General features: G+C 34.7%; 1 protein-coding gene across 1 annotated transcript in view; it reads left to right on the forward strand.

Annotated features, from left to right (window-relative positions):
- The window catches only part of LOC146995535 (neurobeachin-like), a 261,679-nt gene that overhangs the window by 204,687 nt on the left and 30,480 nt on the right, over window positions 1–26,512 (forward strand). The window contains exon 2 of the mRNA XM_085823139.1: window positions 26,341–26,445. Within this exon, the coding sequence (XP_085679265.1) occupies window positions 26,341–26,445 (105 nt within the window). The remainder of the gene's footprint in view (window positions 1–26,340; window positions 26,446–26,512) is intronic.

Consider the following 26,512-nt stretch of genomic DNA (forward strand, 5'->3'; position numbering starts at 1 on the left):
TTTTTAAGTACATCTGTCTTTACTGTGCAACGGGTAACAGAGTATAGGAAGTATCACAAAATAAATAAATAAATAAAATAACAGCGTAAGGGGGAATACTTAAAAATTAATCTAAGCAGTTTGGCAAAACTTCACAAGTACTGTAAATTTTGATGGAGTTTATGTATTCCAGTTTTTTCATGAATATTTTTATTACGAAATAAAATCTTTTGCGGTTTGTTTATTTAATTGAAAAATAAATTTTGTCTACTGACAAAAGAGTATGTAAAACACTTAATTTTAATACTTGTGCATTTTTAGAATCTCAGATGGACAATTTCAGAAGGCTTTGTCGAAAGAAAAATTGGCACGATTTAAAATTTAGGTTTTATTAACCATATTATCGAAAGTTACCGCGTTTTCATTTACAGAAAGTAATTACGAGTCGAATTATCTCGGACATTCAAGGTTATACTGTAATAGATTTTTCTAATAAGAACTAATTAAACAAGTTAAATCGAAATGTAGAATTATTATCGAAATTAGAATTTCTTCGAATCGATAGAATTAATAAGATAAAGCAGATATTTTGGAATTTTTTTGGGGGGAAGTATATCACCACTATTTCTTTGTATTAAGTTTTATATGGACGACAGAGGAATGGATGTGAAATTTTACTAAATTTATTACCTATTTAAGCTCAGAAACTGAAATAAATTTTGTTCTCTGTTATTATTATTTTCCCCCCCTTTTTTTTTAGCCCAGAAAGGCTATTAATTTCTTTTCGGCATTTTGCGTTGGTTCACTATAAATGAGTTTCAAATTGTTGCCACCAAATATTATCGCCCTGTGTTATATTTAAAGAAATTAAATAATGAAGAATCTGCATAAATGTATGTATGTTTCTCTCATTATGATAAAACAACGGTATCTAAACATCGTGAAAAACAACGGTATTATTGTGATAAACAACGGTATCTAGCCAACATTTTGAATAACGTAATTGTTCACCTAATATAGACATCTGGAAGCTCTAATTTGGAATTTGCTTTATTATGGATTTCATATTTTATTTTTAATTAACAAACTCAACGACTTTAAAGCCAGCAATGGCAACAGTACGGGAGAAGGGGGCGGAATTTATCTCCAGCTCGCGAGACTGTGTGTCGGAAATTCTAAAGATATGCTCATTTTAAAATTATTTTGCGATATTCCTGTTGAATTGAATTTTATGGTTTAAGTGCAAAGAATATGATATCTAATAAATAAAGGTAACACACAAAACGCTGAAAAAAATGCCGCTTTAGGCGTAATATAAAATCTGAAAACTTTCAGATCTTTTATTGTTGTTTTGCCCGAAACTGCGTTAGCCCAGAAAGGTTATTAATTTCGTTTTGGCATTTTGTGGCGTTTAACTTTTCAGGTTGTTGCCACCAAATATTAGAGCCCTGCATTATATTTAAAGAAATTAAATAATGAAGAATCTGCATGATTGTATGCATGTGTGTTTCTCGCAGTGTGAAAAAATAACGGTACCGAGAGACATCAAATTTTGAATAAAATTGTCCTTCATTTGAATATGGGCATCTGGAAGGGCAAATTTGGAATTTATTTTATTATCTCTTTTATATTTTGTAAAGCATCAAAAAATGTTTGATTAACAAACTCAAAGCGAGCAGTGGCAACACTGTACGAAAGGGGGGGATATCTCCAGCGCCCGAAACTCTCTATCGGAAACTCTAAAGGTATGCTGTTTTTAAATTATTTTGCGATATTGCTGTTGAATTGAATTTTATGGTTAAGTGCGTAGAACATAATATTTTTTAATAAATAAAGGCAGCACACAAAACGGGGGAAAAAAAAGCCTCCTTGGGCATGATATAAGATCTTTAAACTTTTAGATTTTTTATTAGTCCAAAGGGATTTGAATCCCGAAGGACTATTAGTTTCGTTTTGGCATTTTGCGTCGGACTCATAAATGTCGGTTCACTTTTCAAACTGTTGCCACAAAATGTTAGAGTCCTGCATTATATTTGAAGAAATTAAATAATGAAAAATCTGCATAAATGTATGTATATTTCTCGTATTGTGATAAAACAACGGTACATAGAGTCATCGAATTTTGAATAACGTAATCCTCCAACGAATATGAGCATGTGGAAGACCAAATTTGAAATTTGAAATTTGTTTTATGATCGATTTCCTATTTTTTAAAACTTTGACGAATTTTTGATTAACAAACTCAAGGATTTCAAAGCGAGCAATGGCAACGTTGTGCAGAAAAAACATTTTTATCTCCAGCGCGTGAGTCTCTGTATCGGAAATTCTAAAGATAGGCTCGTTTTAAAACTATTTTGCGATATTGCTGTTGCACTGGATCTTATGATTTAAGTGCGAGGAACATGATATTTAATAAAGAAAGGTAACACACAAAATGTTAAAAAACGCCCCTTTGAACGTAATTTAAAATCTGAAACATTTCAGATTTTGTTTTTTTATATTATTTATTTATTTATTTTTTCGTTTTGTGTGTTACCTTTATTTATTAAATATCATGTTCTTCGCACTTAAACCATAAAATTCAATTGAACAGCAATATCACAAAATAATTTAAAAACAGCATATCTTTAGAATTTCTGATAGAGAGTTTCGCGTGCTGGAGGTTATTATTATTATTTTTTTTTTTTCCTTCTCCGTACAGTGTTTGCATTGCTCGCTTTGAAATCGTTCAGTTTCTTAATAAAAATTTTATAAATGCTTTACAAAATATGAAATAGATGATAACGCAAATTCCAAATTCGGGCTTTCAGATGCCCATATTCGGGTGAAAACGTACGTTATTCAGAATTTGATGGCTCTAGGTACTGTTGTTTTATCACAATGCGAAAAACATTAGACTCTTCATTATTTAATTTCTTTAAATATAATACAGGGCGATACTATTTGGCGGCAACAATTTAAAAAGTGAAATACCCTTTACTGGGAAATGCCAAAACGAAATTAATAGCCCTTCTAGGCTTAACGCCCTTTGGGCTGAAAATAAAATTCTGAAATAATTGGAAGAGCTTTTGGAAATGACTTGCTGAGCTCTGTTTATTTTGAAAGGTACATTTCGAGAGTAGGGATTTGTGTTATTCTTAAAGATATAGGTTTTTGAAGTATTCTGCTAATAGATATTTCATGTAACTCGCCTTGAAAATAGGCAGCTTGCTTGGGGGCCTGGAGTTTTTCTAAATGAGAAACTAATTGTTTTTTATAATAAATGTGTTCTTTTTATTTCTGTTCGTAAAAAGAAAATAAAACGAATATCTGAGCCTAATAAATGGCATAGATTGATTTCGAAACCTTTAAATTTCCGATATCTATTTCTTTTTTATCTTTAAGACTCTGTTGTTGGCAGTTTATCAGAGAGATTTTATATAACTCGTTTTTTTTTTTTACTTTGTGTTTTTCTTTTTGTAAATTTTGAAATAAATGTAAAACTACTTTAAAAAGGCGCGGGTTTTGCTTGCTTGCAGAATTGCTATCTTTCACAGTGCGGCGATAGGGAAGAGATGAAAATTTGCTTTGTCAAGTATTCTGTACATACGCAAATCAACAAAATTTAAAGCAGTAGTTTCTTCTGCCGCGTGTTTTCTACTTCACTGTTGTGTTTACTTCACTTCTGCCGCGTGTTTTCTACTTCCACAGCTGTTATGGAATACATTTTTGAATCAATTAACTGTCGAAATATGTGTATGGATCACATGCACACATTATTTTCGACGATTTTTCAGAGGTTAGTTTAGTTTATTTGATTATGGCAAAGAAAGCATGTAAGGGTTATTTACGTAAGGGAAGAGGGGCATTTTCTAAGGGACAATGACTCGTGTCCACGTTACGCACATGGGGAAAGCCATGAAAATGGTCATGCAGCCTGGCGGTTCCTTGGGAATCAACCCCAGTTCGAACTAACAGTGTTCAGCGACTTTACCGATCGGCCGCTGGTGGACCATTTCTCAAAGGAAAAATATCACAGGAAGTTCTGAGAAGCAATCATATGATCATCTTGCACTTTTCGACCATCCAGCTGTCAGGAGCTGTTATTTTCTGATGACAATTGTGTTTTAGAGTTGTTTAGTCACTTACGGCAAAGCACGTGAGGACAGTTCGCGTAAAATGAGGAATCTCTTACTGGAGGATTTTATGGGAAACTGGTTGATAACGTGCTTAAATTACTGATGTTCAGCTATCTTATTTACTTGACCACTGGGGAACTAAGTAACATAATTGGCGTAACTGAACACAGAAATAAAAAAACTCTCCTCTTCCCTTTTCAGGTCATGTGTGACATAATATTCCCGAAGTAATTATTGCAGGCTATAAAACTTTCTTCTACTTTTTAAAATGCCTTGTATTTCCTAAAAATACGCGACATTTTAAATAATCACTTTACATAATAACATGACTTTCGTGATACAAGCATTGTAATATTACTATCATTGATTCAGTGAATGGCGCTGGCGGTGGATGGTAGGTTCTTTTCCATCGCATGGACATATAACTCTGATTGGTGTAGAACCTTAGGTCGGAGGTCCATGCGACTGCATTTCGGTACTGTCCCGCGATGCTACTGATCCAGTGAATTATCCTACAGGGGCTCAGTTATTCTTTCCTAACCATATTCTTATTGGGTGATAGTATAGTTTTTATTGGGTGATAGGTGGTCACCCTGCTGATAGTCCACGCTGCTCCAAACATCGACGCACCTAACGAGCTGACACTAGGCGTGCTGCAAACATGCCCATTTCCTGACTAATGGTCCGAGATGTGGTCGTACGGTGTTGCAGGGCTGACCTCACAATAAGTCTGTGCTCTCGGGCGATAATCATGGGAGGGCGTTGAGATCCTGCATGCCGTTCAGTAGGACACAATAATCCATTTAATCCATATTCGCTTGACAGTGGTTGGATGTCGACCAGTGCGAACAGCGAGATCATAGAACGGTAATCTACACTTTCGATAGGCAACAATACCACCTCCATCGAATTCCGAAACTTGCTAGTAAGCACTTATTCGAGGCATAACACGATATTCTGAGCAAACTCCAACCTTACAAAGCGCTTTCCGAGTGAGAAATCCACTGCACAACTTTCTTTTATGCAGTGCTTCAGATGTCGTTTCTCCCTCCGTCGTCTAAATTCGCTGAAATTGAAATGCTAATCATTTGCATATCCCAACTTCTTCCTTTCTTGTGATTTTGACGTTAGTCACATCATTCCTTCCTGGTGTTGCAATTTTTAATGGCCAGTAGTGTAGTTCGAAGTGGTATTTACTGATTGTGCCCTGTCCTACTGAGAAGAGTTGTACGAGTATTTTTGTGGAAAGTTATAGAACTGTAAAGTGCTTCTTTTGTGAAAAATAAATTTATCAAGCTGCCATCGGTTCTGTGTGCATTCAATGCATTACGAACCCATACGCATGCAACAATATTTTCCTATTCTCAATTAATTTTATTTTGGATTCTATTGTATTGCTGTTGTTTGAAGACTTTTCCAAACTCTGGTATCCAGCTTTTTGCCAAAACATCATTGAGGAAAATATGAAAAGTTGTAAAATTCGCAAATGTATTCAGTGCTTCGGCAGCTTTGCACAAAATAATATACTAGTTAAACCTTTCTCGCCACTGTTCACTTCTTTTGAATCGGCGTTGTTTTCCATAACTGGCTCACCATTAGCTTCCTTTATCCATTCAGCAAATTTCTTCTTCAGAAAAGTGTGACAGGAGATTTGTTTGAAGGAACACTTTGTATTCAGCTGTTAAGAGTAGTTAATCATAAATATTATCAATATTTTTGCTTTCTTCAACAAGAATTATGGTACGTTATAATCATCCAGAATGGTATTGACCTCGAAGTAATTGTCATGTCTTCTGATTACTTCGGAATGACACGCCAACCTCATCAGGTAGCACTCTTTCCAAACACACGTATGCCGAATTATCGGATGTGTGTAATTATTAAATGTCAGAATACTGGCTTTTTGTTGCATTTAAGGAATTACACATGTAGTTACTGGATGCTTTAGTTTAAAACGAGGTATTTAATGAAATATAAATATCTTAAATTAGTTTGGTCTTTGATGGACATGACACTAACCAACCAATAAATGAGCCAGTAGAAGAAGACACTGAAAAAAATGGATTGCATTCTCATATATTTTAGGTATTTTCCCCAGAATATTATCGAATACACAGAGTATTACAGAATAATAAAATGTTTCAAAAAGATTGCGATGCTAAATGTATCTTGAATAGCTCATCATAAACTTGCAATCTTAGTGTAAGAAATGAATCAGATTGGTAAGCTTTCAGAATGCGACAGTTTAAAACTTTATTTTACAACGTCAACTATCGTATTACAACTTTCGGTAAAAATAATATGAAACTTAAATACTTATGTTAGCATATTTACTAACAAATTGCCGTGTAATTAATTGCTCTGTTTCATAAAAAAGGACTTTTATAAAGGTAAAGGACTCAGTTCTGTAATACGAAAGACCGGTTCTGAAAAAATTTCAACAAAATTATATAACTGAAGCCACTTGTTGAAAAAAATGGCTGAAATGTTTGATGTTGAGGTTGTGTAAAGTCTGAATTTAGTTAGGTGTAGTATTTCGAATTCAGGCATAACTGCAGTGTTCTTGTATTTTGTCCCACGAGTGAATCGATCGACTTTCGGGTGACTTAGCAGTTTAGAGGATTTTTAAGAAAATTATTTTACATGACTGTTTTAGTTCTGGAAAGCATTTTCCCTAAGTGAAATTTTGTTTCTTATATGACTGATATATATATTTAAAAAAAATTCTAAATTTTTACTGAAAGGTGTCACGTGTGACCAAACATATACATATAATCTTAAGGCCTGCCTTATTTAATTATTTCTGAAACTGGAGCTAGAGATGATAAGTCCAAGAGGTACTTAGTCATGCAATCTTTTTGAAATACTCTGGTTATTTAGCTATAAATTTTCCTTAAGTAAATATGGTAAAATTTTCGATTAAACTTCTGAGCGAGCGAAAGCAGGGTGTAGGCACACATTGTGTACCATTGGTTAATAAGATTTTAACTACTGGATTTGCCATATTTTGGATGATATGAAAATCAGGATGCTGATATACAGTAGGGTGGAGAGAAAAGGGCAAAAACAAGTTTTTTTTTGTTTTCAAATTTTATAATTTTTTGATTCAGCAAATGATTTTGTTCGATGAGGGGGGGGGGAAGTAAAAGCTCAATCGCTTATCATATTCAGGCTCCACATGAAGTAAGTAAAAAAATCAACGTTAATGTCAGTAAAAACATCAAATTATTTTTAACGGCATTTTTTATAATTTTTTTACAACAGTGTTGTTTCCTGACTCGACACATGGTTGTAGTAAGGACAATAAGTTTCACCTTAAACACGCGTCATCTTCAGGTTCCACAAGAAAACCGAAGAAATTCATCTGGGTGGTTGAACTTCGTAAGTTCATTTCGGGGCTTGATTGGACTGCGCATGAATCCATCCGTGGCTTCTGCACCACGTGTTGTGAATATCGCTTTTGTCACTAGTCTCACATGCTTCTCTACCACTTGAGAAAGGAAAGGGAGCTTTCCTATTTCAAACTGAGAACTGCCTCTAATCAATCTTATGTCTTCGTCGCTGATTTCAAAGTAGCCAGTATTTCCAAGGGATTGCCTCTGCGAATCATCTCAAAATATTCCTGTGCTTTCAAATTCAGTTTGGGAAGAGTAAATTGTCGCATTTTCCCCTTTCAGTCAGTTTTTTTTGCTTTCGGTAGTCTACTCAGGCCAAGTTCACGAATATGCAAGCGTTCGTTCAAACTTTCAAGATCGCCGACAGGATGGTTCCGGAGTGAGGAAAAACAGTTCCTCTGAAAAACTTCATGAAAAATTTCCTTAAAATTTCGGGCAAGAATGAACATTTCTTGATCATTCCGTGAACATGACTCCATGTATTGCTCTTGGAATTTTATTTCAAACCAGGATAGAACATAAACTTTTGTAACATATTCTCCTAGTAGCTTCAAATCGTCTGTTGGTTCGGCGGTTGATGCATAAAGGCGAACAATTCTGTTGGCTTTTGTGAGCCATTATGAATCGGTCCTTTTCCCAGAATTCTTGCTTGCTGGTTCTGAAGGGCATTTTTCGGATAAATCAACTGGAATAGGGACGTAACCTGTCACGGGAAGGGATTAACATGTTTTCATGGATTTTACCCTATTGTTCCAGAAAACTGTTGTATTATAGATGTATTTCCATCAAATTTCTGGAAAAGAATTACGAAGAGGCAGTTCATTGATGTGCAACAAGCATACAAACCAATGCAGTTTATGACCAACAAAGATCTCAGAAAGTTGCACATCTAGTTGACCCCATCTTACTCCGGTATAAACAATGACTGATAAAACAGGATTGACAAAACACATCGAACAAGCAACTAATTAACAATAAAACAGTCGCTGAAAGGTATGAAAGCCTGTTATTTGCTTACCCCAAACTAGAACCGTAGTCAGATTAGAACTAGTTCTCACATTTAGTAGCATATTTTTGCATTGAATTTGGTATTATGGTGTGGGACGCAATTTCTCTCGCTAATAATGGTGTTTTTGGACAAAGTAATGCATGAAAAAAGCCTAAAACAGTTAACACGTTGAGCGCCACGCGTATTTCTTAGGCAATTGGTTAATGGTTTAAGCGGTGCGCGTGGCCTAATGGTTCAGGCCTAACGGCCTAAACGGAAAGTCTAGTGTCAGCCACAGATGGCTGACGTGGCGCTCAACGTGTTAGAAAAGTCAAGAAAGATATTCACTTGAGGTGTGGAACCTCAAGATGTCAATATTTTGGGCTGAAATTTGAACACAATTTGTTCTAGCTCATTTGGAACCATATAGTGACTCATGCAATATGAATTTAAAAAATATTTAAAATTTTTCTCTCTACTTAATATACTGTCTGCTATTTTAAAAACGAGATACAAATGACGTGCTTCTTTATTTGAGTGATAAGTGGCTTATAAATTTATTTTGTGTGTGTTCCGAATTATATATATTGTAGATTCTCAGCTTTCGTAGAGGATTTGCTAAGCTGTTGGCATCCATTTGCATTAAATTTGGGGAAAACCACGAAAACACACATGCAGCTGGGCCATTGAGACAAACGACTACTTCTTTCGTGATTCCAGTAGGTGCTTGCTTGTGGACCACAAATTTAAAGGAAGTGAACAAAATATGTATTCTAAACGGAAATTTTCTAGTTTTGATTTGGTTTCTTGTTGATATATTACAGTGCGAAAATAAGAAATTTCGTCTGGAGCAGTAGACCGTCAATAAACATTCTTTTTAAGAAAGCATTATTCAACGAATTGGGTCGGAAAAATATTTTAAACCATCTCGAAGCATTTCTCCTTCCCTTTGAATAATCCCCGATAATGGAATAGGTAGTGGAGGGGAATACAAATTTTATGAAATCGGACTTAAAAATGCGCGTAATAAAAACTAAATTCAAACTTTATTTCTCTTCTTCTTCTAGTTCTGTGAATAATTTGGTGGAAAAGATGCAATTACCGCCATTTTCGAGTGTCTTTAATCGAAAAATCGCTGCGTTAATGGCTTTCTACTGGAATATTACTAAATCGTATTTGAATTATTTAATGGCTTAGATGGAAAGATTGCATTCTCCTCCCTCCTCCTTCCATCCAGCTTATACTTTTTTTGCAAGTGTTTGCTTCCACTTTTGAACTCTTAAAATTTTGAATCGTTAATAGCCCTTTTTTATTATAATTACTTTAACTATTTTTTTCCAACAATCAGAAAAAGTTCCCTGTCAAATTCTGCGCATACCAAATAAACGGGCGTCACTCTTTTTTTCTCTTTTTTGTTAAGGATGTGGCATTTAGAAATGTTTTCTTTAATAAATCCTCCAGATATGATTTATTTTTGGTAATCAAAGTTGACAGACTCTTTATTATTACTTTCATAAAATCTCCCAGGACTCCATTATTCCGTAGAACGGTTGCTAGTTTTCTCCCACGATGTTTTCTACGACGGCGTTTTCGCCTAGATGTTTTCGGCTAACTCGAAACGTTCTAGGTCTAGACAACTGCGTGTGATGCGATTTTTGTTTTGAGATATATTAAGTGTAATTTTCCAGCACTTTATGTTAAAAAGGCATAGAAAAGTATCATTTCCACTCCTAAATATTGTTTTTGATTTCAGTAAAGCAATTTTAATTATCTTTTTGCGATACTTCTTAATAAGTTTGGTTTATGTGATTAAGGCAAAGCCTTAAGGGCTGTCTGCCTAAGGGAAGAGATGCCTTCGTGGAAGATTTTATTAGAGAAACTGTCTCGTATACACGTTTAGACATGGGGAAAACCACAAAAGCGGCTATGCAGCCAGCCTTTTGCGGGGGATTCAAACCTCGGACCGAACTGCTAGCGTTCAGCGACTTTATCGCTTGGCCGCTGGTTGGCCTTCTTAATAAGCGTAGTTTGATTCCAAACAAAGAAACGGCGTAACCACGTTTTATTTTACTTGTTTAATTCGTTATAATTAATCTTCGAGTAAATTGCAGCGGTTGTTTATGGAAAAGCAAAGTCTTGAGCCTGCAATCATGTAGGGAACAGAATTTGTATATCCGCTGCAGATTTTTCAAGATAAGAGCCATCATTCCAAAATTAAAGTATTTGGTGGAAACAACTGAAAGTCTTTCACGCATAGCAGACATATTCAAGCATCTTTTACAAAATGTCCTTGCTTCCACTAATTTTTTGAAGAAGCAGTGTTGCTAGCAAATTATTAATAAAGTAAAATATAGCCAGATAGCAAACCGGAACAGCAAGCAAGAATAACAATAGCAAGTATAGGATTTAAAATGTCACTTGCAGCATTCTTGGAAAAGGCTGTTGCCACCGCTACGTATCAAATAAGGTGTAACTGAAGCAGTTCCTCAAGTTTCGAGATGTATAATCGGCTGCTTTCAAATACCATCAAGACTTCCTTTGTAAAGTACTTGCAGATTTGTAGAGGTGACCAAAGCATAAGCCATCTTTCAGGAAATCATGAAGGGATTACACGGACTCATTGGTTTGATTTTTTTATTTTTTTTTATTTTGATTATTTGATTATGGAAAAGGCTATTTGCTGAATGCAGGAATGCCTTCATTGATGGCTTTCTAAGGAAAACTTACTGGATTCAACGTTTACACGCGAGAAAAACCGTCAAAATGACCATGCATTCCTTCCTGCTCGCAGGGATTCGAACCCATGTCGAATTAGCGTTCAACGACTGTATCGTTTGGCTGCTTGTAGGCTGTCAAGACTCGTTGAACGTGAAAATGAAGATTAGACCAGTTTCATTTTCGTGATTAGTGGCCTCCAGCAGCAAAGACAAATCAAGGTGAGACTCCTTCAAATGCTAAATGAAGTTAATGCGAAATGTGCTTCAGAATGAATGTCCTTCAGTAATTCATGTCCATCTTGATAAATCCGAAAGAAAACATGGGTCCATATTCCAGAAGTGCAAAATGAGCATTTCCGCTAGGTAGTGCTGTACTTTGACTACTACTAATAAGGCCGAAATACAAAAATATTATGGGAAAAATGTATTGGAGAATCTCGTTGATGAAAATTATTTACAATACAAATGAAAGAAATCGAACCGAAGGGAGCTTCTCCATTCATTGATGTAAAAAGGTTCTAATGATAAAATTTGTATTAAGATTCATTCTTGTGCTACATGATTCATATCATTCGTTACTAAAAAAAAAATCTGCATCCATATTCATTCATGAACATAACTGGGCTTTTTCACGTTGTATTTTTACGTTAACAGTGAACGGTGTGATCATGGTCGATCCTAGCGGGGGATCAAGATGCTGCACAGTACGTGAGCGACATGATTATCAAATATACTACATTTCTGTAAAAAAGGCGGCCAATTTTAATCTTCAAGTGGGCGGCCAACGGTCTAGGATCGGTACTGGGTGTGATTTATTATGCAGATGGGTAAATTTACCAATAGCATGTTCTTCGTCGTAAAGTTTTCGTGTAATAATCATTATATAACGAATTTTGTACATATGGGAAATAATTTTAGTGAAATTATATGCAAAATTATATTATCCCGTGCATAATATACCATGAACAGCCTCAAGAAAAGCCAAGCTTTGTCGGAAAAATAAGGTTAGAGGGGCAAGCCGATTTAATATTGAGAAAAATGGCGATCTCGCTAAATTTGGCGACGAATCGCGAAAAGTCGCAAACCTTAGAGACCATTTGGCGACATTTTAGTCCGATCCCTCTATAACTGTAATTGGCCTAAATGCCAGTATAACTGTAAGTGTATGTGCCCTCCAGCAATGTCGAGAAATTGAAGGTAATAGATTTACATGTCTGCGCGGAGAAAACTATATAAGACTGGAGAGACCGTCAGTTGCCAGTTTTTAGTTTAACGTTGATTTTGGAGTATTGCGAGATCTTCGCTCTTATGCATTTGCGTTGTGTTTAACGTTCTTAGTAGTTAAGTGGTAACTACTGATTGTGCTGGGTCCTACTGAGAAGAGCAATACGAAATTTGTGAAAAGTATTTCTTTTGGTAAAATAAATTTTATCAAGCTATCATCAGTTTTGTGTGCATTCAGTCCATTACAAACCCTTACGCTCGCAACTAGTGATGAGTCGGTACTACCGAACCGGGTATTTTGTAACGGGTACTGAAAATCGGTACATCCAAGTACCCGTTACTTCTGTACCGAAACGGGCACTTTTCGGTATTCGTTACTTCTGTACCGAAACGGATACTTTTCGGTATTCGTTACTTCTGTACCGAAACGGGTACTTTTCGGTATTCGTTACTTTGTAACGAAAATATGCGTCTCTTCTCGGTATTCGTTACTTGAGGATCGATGAGGGTTCAGCTCACTTCGGTTTTGGTACGAGTACAGTAGTATCTGGTTGTATTTGCGAAATGGTGATATGCGCTCCTTGTGTCCATGAATGGTCTGCTCCTCAGACACTTCCGTAGTTGACATGTTTTCTGATATTCAAAATCTTACTCCGTACAGATAAAATCAAACACGTGGTGACGTGGCAGAGTTCCTTCAGTGCGCAAAATCGTTAGCTGCGTATATCGGTACTCCAAATCGTTACTAGGGCACTTCGGTACTCCAAATCGTTACTAGGGTACTTCGGTACTCCAAATCGTTACTAGGGTACTCTGGTAAAGTAAACCGTTACTAGGGTACTCCGGTACAGAAAACCGTTACTCCGGTACTCCAAATCGTTACTTGGGTACTCGGTACTTGAAATCGGTTTTCGGTACTTTTCAAAGTAACGGTTACTTGAGTAACGGGTATTTTGTACCGGGTACTTGTCTGTACCCGTTACTCTCGTACCGGGTACAAGAATGTAACGAAGTTGCCCATCACTACTCGCAACAGTTATTTTCTCTCATATGAGATCCGCCCTCCCACACGCACATACGTCCAAGAAAGGAACGCAGAAGATTCTGTTTTTAGAACAATGAAAAGGGTTAAGCAGTGTTTTGCGTAGTGATAATCTTCACTGAAAGGAACCCCCTCACAGTTGAAATTCTTTATCGAATTCCGAACTGTTAAGAAGAAACTTCAAAGGTGGAGGTATTTCGATGATTGGTTTTCTTTTGACTGAATAATGAAGAGGGAGATTATCTAGTAGAATTATTTAACATGTAAAGGAATATGCGGAAAAAGTGCACATTCGTTGCATGGACGATCGAATTTTCTCCAAGCACTTTGGAGACTAGAGACAAACTGGATTCCAAATTTAATTCAGCTACCATTATTGTTTTGAAAAGCGGAAAGTTTTGTATTAAAAAGGAATTGCATAAAAGTACGAGGATTGCATTTTCGAAAGGCGTATTTTTATAGGAAAAATTAATCTTTTGAGGAAAATTGTGAAGGGAGTTCGAGTTCTTTTACGCCAGCCACATTGAGAAAAAGGCCAGATTTCTGGAGTTGTGCTATAAGCGTCCAATCTGGCAACCCTTTTTCTGCAGATGAACTCCAACCTTCTTTGGAGCGCATAAATGACACTTCTTCCACTCTGTTTTCCTATTGCTTGTTAACTTTTACATTTCGCAGTGTGTCTCGCCCAACAGCGTTATGGATACGATCATTGATTGTGTGGCCATTATTGCTTTCTGATGAGCTTGGTGCTCAATTTCATTATCCGAACGACGGTAATAAAAGAGGATGAGAGAGAGAGCTGTCTCTCTGTTTATTTTTTCGCTATTTCCTTCGCTGGATTGGATTGCTTTCGTTTCGATCAGAAGATTTTTTTTTGTATGCTGTCTTTTCTTTCTGCATTTTTCAGTTTTTATTTTCACTTTTTGTTATATTTAAAACGCTCAAAACGTTTTTCGAAAATGGTGTTTGTTTTCTTGAAAATGGGCGTATTTTTTGTTCAAGATCTTTTTTATAGCTGTCGTAAAAAAAAAAGAAGGGGGCGGTCAAAAAATGCTTTATGGTTTATTTCGTGTTTTATGTTTCTCGCTTACTAACATGTGCTCATTTCAATTTTCAACTGCGTGATATTACGTTCATTTCTTTTCCTTTTTTGTAGTTCTTTGAAAGACGCTTCACTTTCTTGAGTAAAAATAATTCAATGGTTTTTTTAAAGTAAATGCATCAAGTTCCTATTCTGAAATTAAAGTCAAGCAGTTAAATGTAAAAGTATTATTTTACTGTTTAGCCTAACTGTACCAATTATTACGGTATTTTCCGGACTATAATACGAATGTTTTAATGAAGTCTTAAAACTAGAGCGCATTTAAGCTCTGAGGATGGGTTATATGCATGGTTAAATATATATCTTGCCAATGTATGAATCGCCGGCATTCTGTAGAATACCTCAGCATTTTATAGAACACTTGGCGTTTTTAGGTAAAGTTTTAAATTATGAGAATTAGTATATACTTTACCTACTTTTAATTATGATATACTTTTCTGTAGAATACCTAGGTATTCTATAGAATGGCAAATGCTCTTTGGGCAAAGTATAATAAAAGGTAACGATGAGGCTGTTATTTAAAAGACGTTCATTCCTGAAAACTGCAAGTATTATTTTGAAGAAATTGTGAAAGATTGCCATTAAAAAACTTTTATTCAAAATATGTAAACAAATTAGTGAGATGATCTTGGTACATAACAATAAATTTGTAGTCTCTATTTATCTGAGTCTGGAAGTCAATAAGATCTACCTGTCAACGGGAATTCTTTAAAAAAAAAGTTTCACAACAGTGCCCTTTTTAATACCTTTCTGTTTTTTCTGGCAGGGCTCTCAAAGGTTCATGTGCAGATCAGTATCATTCCTTATAACGTCTTTGTATTTGGTTGAAAGTTCTGACAACATTCTGTTATGTCTTCTGTGCCCATAATAACCAGATGAGTTTCATGAGGTACTTGGAAGTAACTCGGTGTCCGTGACGTAATATTTCATAGTATTGACGCTTTCTTTAACAGAGCAACCAGTAGTCCCGTGGTTCCTTCCTAACAGTCAGCCTGCAGCTGTCGAAAGGTAAAGTCTCTTAACACTGGTAGATCGGTCCGGGGTTCGTATCCTGGCCAACGGGCTGGCTGCATGAGTATATTCTTGCTTTTCCTCCGTGTGTAACCTGTATACAAGCCAGTTTTCTATAGAAAGATCTTAACGATCTTTCTATAGAAAATCTTTCTCATTAAGCAGACAGCCGTCGCGTTCTTTGCCGTGTTCAAATAAACCAAACCAAACCTTCTTGGTAGTCATTTTAACTTTTTTTTAGATCATTTAGTAACTTCTCGTTAGTAATTGTGGTTGTTCAAAACAAATCGAAAATTTTATTATTTATTTAATTTTTTTAAATTTTAAATCGAAAATTCATACTTTGCGTCTTTGTTATTTGGCTTTCTATAGAATGTCTAGGCAATTCGTTGAATGTTAGGTCGTTTCTTACATTGACGGCCAGTTTTCGATAGCTAAATTTGCGAGATATCGCCAAGTTGGCAATAGATTTGGTGACTAATTTTTGTTGCGAAATTTGACGAGAAATCGCCAAAAGTCGCCAATTTTGGTGACCACTTGGCGATATTTTGGACCAATCCCTGTATAACTGTAATAGATTCCTGTATGTAACTGTAACCGTATTCGGCTCTCGTATGCCTTTCAGTAATTTCGGGAAGTGGAAGGTGCTAGAGATTTCTCGGTCGGCGGCGCGGGGGAAACTGCGTAAGACTGGGGGGAACATCAGTTTCTCCGTTGTTTAATTCAGCCTCTAGTCGCCTTTTAGATACGCTTTGGGTTACGCTGTGTTTAACGTTCTTAGTAGTTTGAAGTGTAACTATTGATTATGCTTTGTGATGCTGAGAAGAGCTGTACGAGTATTTTTGTGGAAAATTCCAGAACTGAAAAGTGTTTCATTTGGTAAACTAAATTTACATCATAAAAAACTTAAAACGTCTCCATTAAAAATTATATAATATATATATATCTGAAAGGCTTCAGAATTTAAATTACGGCTAAAGGGGCGTTTTATTTAACATTTTGTCTATTATCTTTATTTATTAAATATCAGGTTCTTCCCACTTAAACAATAAAATTCAGTTCAAGAGCAATATCGCAAAATAGTTTTAAATTGTGCATATCTTTAGAATTTCCGATACAGAGACTCGCGCACTGGAGATAAAAAAATTTTTTCTGTACAATGTTTCCATGGCTCACTTTGAAATCCTTGAGTTTGTTAATAAAAAATTCGTTAAAGTTTTACAAAATATGAAATCGATTATTAAACAAATTCCAAATTTGGGCTTCCACATGCCCATATTCGCAGTAGGATTACGTCATTCAAAATTCGATGGCTCTATGTACCGTTGTTTTATCGCAATGCGAGAAATAACATACATTTATGCAGATTTTTCATTATTTAATTTCTTCAAATATAACGCGTGACTCTAACATTTGGTGGCAACAATTTGAAAAGTGAAACGAACATTTATAGTGAACCAACGCAAAATCGGAAAACGAAAACAATAGTCCTTCAGAGACAAAGACCCTTTGGACTAATAAATCAAGCTGTCACCGCTTCTGTGTACATTTAATCTATTACGAACCCTTATGCACGCGACAATACATTTTCTGAGGAATATTGCGTATAAAAGACATTTTCTTGGTTTCTGTAGTCAGTTTCTGAACCTATTTCTAGTATAAAGCTATTCTTCTATTATTTTTAAATATCCGAATCGCATGCTTTAGTGCAGTAAGTTCATATATTCCATTACAACTTACAAGGTAAGGTGTCTCGAAAAGCGCAGATTAAAATCATGCATTTAAAATGAAGTATCTCACTGAAGTTTAAAGGAATCCGTGCGGTGAATCTGGCGTTTCTGTTATTTATTAATATCAGTGCCTTCGCTGCATTTATTCATGTCAACGGGGAAAATGCATTGCTGAAGATGTATTAATCAATTATGAATGAGCCTTCATAACAATTTGCCAACATATATAATATCCATCTGGGAATGGGAAATAATGAGTCTAGTTTGTTGTCTGCATCGCTCGGTTTCAAGCTTTAATATCTCATTTTTCTAGTGTTCTAATTCTGGCTGTTGTGGTAATTTTGATTTTGGTATCTGTAATGTTGATTTGTTGGGATTTGGTTCCGAAATTTTCTTCAGAATTTCTGTAAATACGGAAAACTATTTATATTAACGGTAAAGAACCCAGTGTGATACTTCTTTGGCAATATGATGGAACAAAGAAAAAACTTTATTTTGCACTCAAAATGGCGACATACAAAACAGAAGAGAAACGAATTCTAACATTTAAAAATAAATTACATTCTTCGTGGTAGAGTCGCATGTGGCACTCGAGCCTGTTTTCAAACATTGCCATTCGCAAATACCTTAATGTTCATCTATTTAAATTATTTAAACTACAAGATTTTAATAATATTTAAAGCTGTTACACCAGAAATGTTTATTGTGATCTGTAGAATTTTGAAAAACGTTATTTTCATAATGTTACACAAATGCTTTATAAACTGATAATGAAGTAAAGGGACAAATATAATTTTCTTTATTTAACCGTAGTGCATTTTCGTTGTACTTAGTATGATGCTTCCTGGTTTGAGATGGAAGTTGATTTATAGTTACAGTTAAGCTAAAGTCTTAGTGTGACTGTATAATTTTATGCGACTATGATATCTAGCGACGCATTACGCTTAGAAGAAACTTTCTCGAGAAACTAGCTTCTTCTTCTACCATTAGAGTGTTCCTAGCCGAAGCAGTTTCGCTAAAAGTGATGTCCCGGCTTTGTATGCGGCACATTTTACCAGTTGAAGCGAAAATGTTTCGTTTGCAACTGTGTCTCGTGTAGGTATCTTCAAAGAACGGATTTTTGCGTAAGGCTGCTATCATACGTCGGTTTATTTCGGAGGAACAACTGTTTGGAACAATTTTTCTGCTTTATCACAACAGCCAATCACCGTAGATCGCTTTGGGGTTATTACCAGGGAAAACTGGTTCCCCATTGGAAACAAGCTGATAGCTGATTGGTTGAAAACGAACAACTTGCAATTTTTTTGGAAAGGAAGGAAAAAGATGCACGTCTTTCTTTCATTAGTAAACCAGGCAGAAAAATTGTCCGGAACAGTTGTTCGTGTGAAGCAAATGCCGTATGATATGGGCCTAAGTCAACCAATTGGAAATCTCGAAAGTGAAAGTTCCTGGGGAAATTTTTCTTTCCACGCTTAGCTACAGATAGCTTTCAATTCTGATAACGGTTGTTGTCTTCTGAGCTCCTCTCTTCCGAAGTAAAATCCCTTCCAAAGTTGATGAAATTGTTATAGGATTAATAATAACTGTAAAAGCAATGGCCGTAAAGTCGTTTATTAATTTTATATAAATAAATTTAAGAAATAAGGTATTGAGACTACTTTGAGAAACCAAATGCAAATTAGTTGTGCGCAAGAATTGAACAACTTGCGAAAATTTTGTAATCAAAATGCAATGTCAGTTTTGCTTCATTGAAGATTTGCCCCCACCGTTTTGCCTCATTGAAGATTTAAATGATGCCTACACGTAGCTTTTCTTTCATTTGACGTGTTATGATTCGTGTTACTGAGCATGGAAATAGGAAACTAAAGCAGTTGTTGATTGCATTTCGGTTCAGAACTTCTGTTGAATTCGTGCGGAATTCTATTTGAAATTCCAAATGAAAAGGGGTCAAGTTTATTATATTTTTATTAGTGTAAATTATTTTTGGAATTTCAATAATTTTAGCAGGTGTAAAAGAAGGACTTGACCTTTAAAGCAGGGCAAAATTCGATCTTGAATTCGCGATGATTTGATAGAAATTCTGCAAATCAATCATCTTCCGTCTTTCTTTTTCTCAAGGATTTGTTTGTTTATTGATTAAGACAAAACACACATAAGCACACATCTGCTTTAAAAAAGCGTTACCGACGTGGAGCACTTTTTAAGAGAAAATTTCCGGTATTTATGGTAAGCACGGAGAAAATCACGAGAATTTCTTGCAGCTACCTCCTTCACCGAAATTCTTTTTCAACGTCTGTTTAGTTTTGATATTGCAAAGCACACAAAAGTCATCTGCTTAAGGGAAAGAGATGCCTTCGTGGAGGACTTTCTGAGGGAACTAACCTGGTACCCAACTTACGTGTGGTAAAACCTAGAAAGTGCCCATACAATCAATATTCATATGTGGCCGAGCTGTAAAACTGCTGAACACTGGTAGGTTTGACTCGGGCTCACATCTCTGCGAACAGGTTAACTGCATGAAAGTTTATGGTTTTCCTAATTTCCGTTAAATCTCTGTGAATCCCATGCAGTTCATCGGGATTTGGATAAAGGTAAAACTGCCAGTGCTCAATGATCTGATCTACTCCACAACTGATGGGCTCCCCCCCCCCAAGGAGCAAAAAGGAAGCATCATGGAGTAATTTACCAAATTAATTTCAACCTAAAGGGCATTCAAATAAAATAGAAAGGAAATTACTGTTTTCCATCTGTCTGTAATTTATAATGAATGTGTTATTAATTTTAGTAAGCTCTAACGTATTTTTTCTTCAAAAAGGATGTCCAAGACGTTGAAATTTCTTATTTTCATATCTATGTTAACATTAAAACAATCAACCTATCAAAGTAATGAATTTTATGTGTGTTATAGCTAGTTATATATTTAATGTCACTAGTTTCGGTGTGAAATTATGGCCAAGTATTAATGCACAATAATGGCATGATGTAAAATTTTTTTGCATTGAAAACACATCTGTGGGGTTTACTGTCAGTCTAACAGAGACCGTTCTAATGGCTTCATTATTATAATAGTTAAGATTTAAGTCAAATTTAGAAGTTTAAAATTTGGTAAAATTTGCATGACTGTTGATTTTAGACTTTTTTGTGCGAGGTGGAGGGAATAAAATATACAAAAAGTCCTTAAAGTGCCTGGAAAACTTTAACAGCTTGTTGTTTGGAAATGGAACAACTTATACATTTGGTACTGTTCTCATATGCAAGGTTCAAAATATTAGTGACAAGTGACATAACCTCGACATGCGTACCAATGTTTGCGTACGAAATGTCAAGCTGATATTCCAGCTCTGTTCATATACAGTGCAGCACGCCGTTATCGATGGTTGCAGTAGCGGTGCTTATTTTAGTACTCAGGTCTGCAATGTTTGACACTGTCGAGCGATTAACAATATAGAATAGCTCACAGAAAGAAAAATAAAAGAGTGATGTTAAGCGAACGGGGTAGCCTTGGGTTCGGTTTATTTAATTATGGCAAAGTACACAACGGCTATCTGCCTAATGGGAGAGATGCCTTCGTGAAGGACTGTCTAAGGAACACTAGCTAGTATACTCATTACACATGGGGCAAACCATGAGAACGCCCATGCAGCCAGCCCTTTCACTGAATTCGAACCTCGTACCGAACAACCAGTGTTCAGCGACTTTACCGCTGGGTGGGGGCTCGTAGTAGCCTTTGAATGGGTTTATCCCTGTTGATCTACCTGTTAAGGAATGCCCTTTTGGGAAGTTCTGAACACATGGTACCCAGTGTAATGACTCGCCATCTTGCTGAAAAAGGACCTTTGATTCACGATCCTGTAACTGTGGGCAAATGTAATTAATCAATTAATCTGTCGAGGTAAACTCTAGTTGCTGCTGTTTGTTCAAGGAAGAAAAATGGTTCTGAATCTTGTTATATAGCATCCCAGTCCAAACATTCACTCTTGTTATGTAGCATCTCAGTCCAAACATCCACTCTTGTTATGTAGCATCCCAGTCCAAACATTCACTTTCGAGCTGTCCCGCTTTCTGCCCTGTGATATGTAAGTTTTCGGATCCCCAAATCTCGCATTATGTTTGAGGTTCCTTGATGTTAATTAATCAGTTATTTTTATGTTTTGGATCTGTACTGTCACTTCTCTCTTTCCATTTTCCCGGCAGAATACAAATTTAGTTCTTGTGTATTTACTAGTTACTAGGCCACGTTACTAGGTTCCTATCTTAGATAAGAGTTCTTGTCTTTGCCCTTGTATTATAATTTCCGATTGTTGAACTCCACGCCGGTTAATTTCTGAGCCAACTTTGCGTTAAATTGATTGTGTAGCCTTCGTCTAATTTATTTGAATTTAAATTTTACGTTTAACTTGTGTTCCTTTAAGTTATCTTGCCGCAAGTGGTTGGCTGAGTTGTGAGCGCAAGTGTGCCTTCTGTTTGTACTTAGTTTTAATAAAAAGTCTTCTACGCCTTTCCCAAGTTTCATTCGTTACTTAGCGATGATTCCCTTAACGTCTACCAAGATTTAAGACATTTTGGATGATTGCTTAACACATTAAACTCAACAATGTGTGTACTAAACGGAAACAAATTGCTAGGAATAAATCTTTGATTTAAATATAAAAACACCACAAAAATTTACTGCTCTTCCTCTTACAGAGTGCGTACAATAATGGAGTAAATTTCAGAGACTTTGTAGACAGTCAGCATGCTTGAAGCAAATTATCCAGCCAAGTTTTGCTTAATTTTTAAAACTTAGATCGCCCTACCTCTTTTAAATTTATAGCAGCCATATCACAACGCCTCAAGGTTTTTCACTTTCTAAGGGAATTTTATTAATTCGTAGTTTTCTTAAGATTTGCGAGTTAAATAAGTAATAATCAGTTATACCAGTGAGTTCTAATCTGTGCACTGGGTGATGATTTTCGGCGAGAGATTTTTTTTGCCAGTTATGCATATATCAATAATTGCTAATTAATTTTATGTTTTTATTAGTTAATTATTGATTTGCTATTATTGTTTTATCCCCTCTTCCTTCCCCCTTCCTTTTTTGTCCCCCCCCTTCAAGTGTAATTTTAGCTTGTGGATTGCGTTAAAGTATGACTACATGCATATACGTCGCGAAAAATGAGGAACCATTGCATTTAGACAGCCCAAATCTGCGTAACTTACCTTCAAAACACGAGGCATTACTGCGATGCAAAAGATTTGTTTGAAAGCTGGGATACCTAGTTATGGACTTCGATATTATTGCAAAACGAAGTAATGAAAAACGAAGTTAAATTATGACGAGAATGGCATATACGCCAAGAATCTAAGGATCAAAGTCTGTTAAATTAATTGAATGTTGTAATGAATAACGGATTTAATACATTATTTAAAGCCGAAGAAAGCCCTGTTCCCCTATTTTGTTATTTTGGAAAATTATGGTAAGTTCCGTGCTAAAAATATTGAGATTACTACTGCCGAGCTCCTTGTATATATAGTTACAACATAATAAGCAATTTTATTAAATGACACTGCAAACTTTTTGCTAATATAAAGGCTGAAATTTATGGAAATAAGCTGCCAAGAGAGTATATAATTTAAAAAAAAAAAAAAAAAAAAAGAACCACCGTCCTAAAATGATTCAGCATGTAAAAAGAATTTGAAATCTTTGTCGTATGGCTGTCAAAGACTCAGATGAAGTAAAGTTTCATGTATATGTCGTAGAAATATCGATTACCATTTATAAAATATTTCTTTCTCGCCTTGCATTCCTTTCTTTTTTGAAGGGTAATTTCCCTTCACTTTTTTTCGCTTTTTGCGTAATCGTTCGATATACTAAGACCAGTTCCATTTACGCTTGTTAAGCAGACCAGAAACGTGGGTTACTTCGGTGTGATTCATATTCGTCCCGTTTTCCATTGTCTGCATTTGACATTTGCGATTATATTGGACAGCGAGAAAACAAACGATGAAAAAACGTCGATTTTTAATATGCTTTTTCTCATACGTAAGTCTATTTTTATTTTTGGCGCTGTTGTGTAATTTATGATTTGTATACAAAATGTTTTAGCACAAATTTCCATGAATTTATATAATTTGTACATTTATTTATTTATTTTCTAAATCTGAGAAATAATCAGGTAGCTGGTTTATTCACGTATAATTTTAATTTTTACCAATAAAATTAAACGCTAACAATTTTAAGAATAAATGAGTTCCAAATCTTAAATCAAATAATATATTATTTTGTTATTATAGCAATAAATTATTTTAAAAATAGTAATTGGAAATTATGTAAACATTCTCTATCTATAAAAATTTTGCAAGCGAATAGAGCTTGAGTTAAAAAGAATAGTAAAAAATTTTATGAACATCCACAGTCGTGGATGTTTGTAATAGTGATTGTATTTTTTATATCAGCTGATATATTAAAAATAATATATTAATTATTCATGTAATTGCTGGTTAGCACTTATTGGTGCTGAGAAAAGGTTTATGAGCGTTATGCTTTAATTAAATGTGGTACTATCATATTATAACACTGATCAATATATCGCTGCTTCGGATATTATGCTGTTGTAGGCTAAATCATATGCAAATAATTCGATTCACTAGTAGCATACTATAATTCATAATCGTTAAAAATCTGTTATTCCGAATAAGAATTTCAGATAATAGATTTGAACCGTTATTGAAAAATACCGAAACATCAGTTGCCCAGGATAGCTACCTATATTTTGTAGTTACTGCCTAAGTTTGGTTGCGAATTTCTATCCTTAAGTATTGAAAAGTGATCTTAAATCAATAAATTCGTTTCGAAATATCTCTACGAATTTAACATTCAGAAATATGGAACCTTTTTTTTCATCTAGTTGAAATTTTTTAGACAAGGCCTATAAATGTTATGTTTACGTAATCATTTATCTTTGCAGTTTTGAAACGATTTTCATAAAATTCTCTATTTTTTTTTATTTTTTTTTTATTTGAAATATATATCTCGTATCTGAAGAACTAAATCCTACAGTTAATTGTCTCTTGAATACTGTGCATTAAATGTTATAACATTTATCAGCAGATTTTTATAGGTTTAAAATTTATTTTTAAGATGAGATGAGAGAGAGAAAGACAGAAGTTGTACTTTTGGGAATAGTATTTGATCTATTATTGATGTTTACTGTTCATTAATAACCAGTAATGGAACAGGTATTGCATCTATCCATCGTTCTAGTCATTATCATTGCCATCTTATTTCTTAAGTACTAAATAAATAAATAACAATGAAAAGAAAGTTCTATATCTTTCGTTCTACGTGATCAATTGTCGAAATTTAACTTGCGTTTTCTGTCTCTCGAAAGCGCGACTTAGGATATTTATTAGGTTTATGTATAACAATTGCTCTAACATAGGTATTTTGGCAAAAAATCAAAGCATTTCTGAAATAGCATACTAATTTTGTTTTTCCTGTTTCGATTCTACGACTCAAATTATGCAAAAGTGCTAAGATTTGTAAAAATCGCATGAGATTTTAAAAAACTAGCTCTAAAAATGTTACCTTCCCCAAGTTAATTGAATTTGGAATATATTTATTCATATCTCTTTATTATTAACCATATTTGATTCTTCCTTTCACATTTCGGAATTTAGGTTCATTCCAATTAAAATTCGCCCATTTTTTATGATTTATTTTTAAAATTTGTATTTTAAGATAATTTTAATAAATTTTTCGAAAAAAATTTTGAATTATAACCTATAAAATGTTTACTAGCATCTTAAAGTGGATGTATTTCTAAGCATACCTGAAAAAAATTAGAATTTTTTATTAAAAATTTCTTAAGATATACGTGAATTTATATATTGACTCATTTTGAAATTTGGCATATATGTTATACGCGATAATAACGCCAAATGTGGTTTGCACAGTTTGTTAAATCCTGTACAATGAAAAAAAAAAAAAAAAAAAAAAAAAAAAAAAAAAGGAAAAGAAAATAGGTTGCTATAAATTAAGAAGTTCTCCAAGTGAATTATTCTTGGCCTAAACTGAAAAACATGCGCCGAGATAAATTTTTAAATTTCTCACCAAAAGTTACAAAATTTAATATCTAGGCATAATTTGTGTCGTAGAATCGAAATATGGAAATAAAAATTGGTATGTTATTTCAGAAAAAGTCCGATTTTGTGTCAAAATACTCATGCTAGAACAATGCTATATATAAATCTAATATATATCCTAATTCGCGCTTTCGAGACATGGAAAACGCAAGTTAAATTTCGACAATCGGTAGAACGCAAGATATAGAGCTGTTTTCTTCTTCTTCTTCTTCTTTTTTTTTTTTTTTTTTGTGCAAGGTGTACATGTGGTGACAATATCTAGGGGTTCTACTTTAATTTTTGCGGTAGAATTCCGGTTTGGACTGATAATATCCGAGAAGATAAGTTGAAACAGCTTAAACTTTGAAATCTTTTGAACCAATGTAATTTAAGTAGGGCATAATTATATCCTGGGCTATAAAGTCTGTGTCTGGGGTCCTAGATTATTTGCGGTGAAAATTCTTCCTTAATTTCTCATAATTCTGTTTTTCCTTCGTAAAAGCAAGAAAGGTGGCAAGTTGTTAAAAAAAAGTCTGTGCATAAGTAAGTGGCATGAGTAATTAATCTTCAGACTGGCTTAATTGGGCTCAGATTTTAAACTGCCTCCATAGAGATAGTTCAGTAACAAATGACCATGTGTAACGTATGAACTCAAGCTTTCGGTGCTAATCAACTATATGTAATAGTTAGTAGTATTTTATTTCATGTTGGAGAATGTGGGTATTTTAAACATTCTATGTATATAAATTTGGATCATGTTTTCAGTTAATCTTGAAGTATTTAAAAAATTTTTAGAGTTTTATCCTTAAGTGAGTGGATTTTGATAATTTTATCATTTTTTTCTTTTGTATTTAAGCATTTAAAAATCATATGTATGAGTTACATATCAAAACATTACATTTTATTTAATGTCATTTTTCTTTCTTTCCAGTTGGTTGGGGGTGAGTTTGACATGGAACTAAATTTTGTCATTCAACAGCCGCAAAATATAGTTCATATGTTAGATTTGTTGGATCACTGCCCGTCCAATTTGCAGGTAAAGACTGCTTTTTTTCCCTCCCCAAAAATATTCATACCGTGTCTTTGTAGGGTAAAAACTTGAG

The sequence above is a fragment of the Stegodyphus dumicola genome, chromosome 9, assembly GCF_044657685.1.
Source record: "Stegodyphus dumicola isolate Sdum_Otavi_A_Nest chromosome 9, ASM4465768v1".
Lineage (NCBI taxonomy): Eukaryota > Metazoa > Arthropoda > Arachnida > Araneae > Eresidae > Stegodyphus > Stegodyphus dumicola.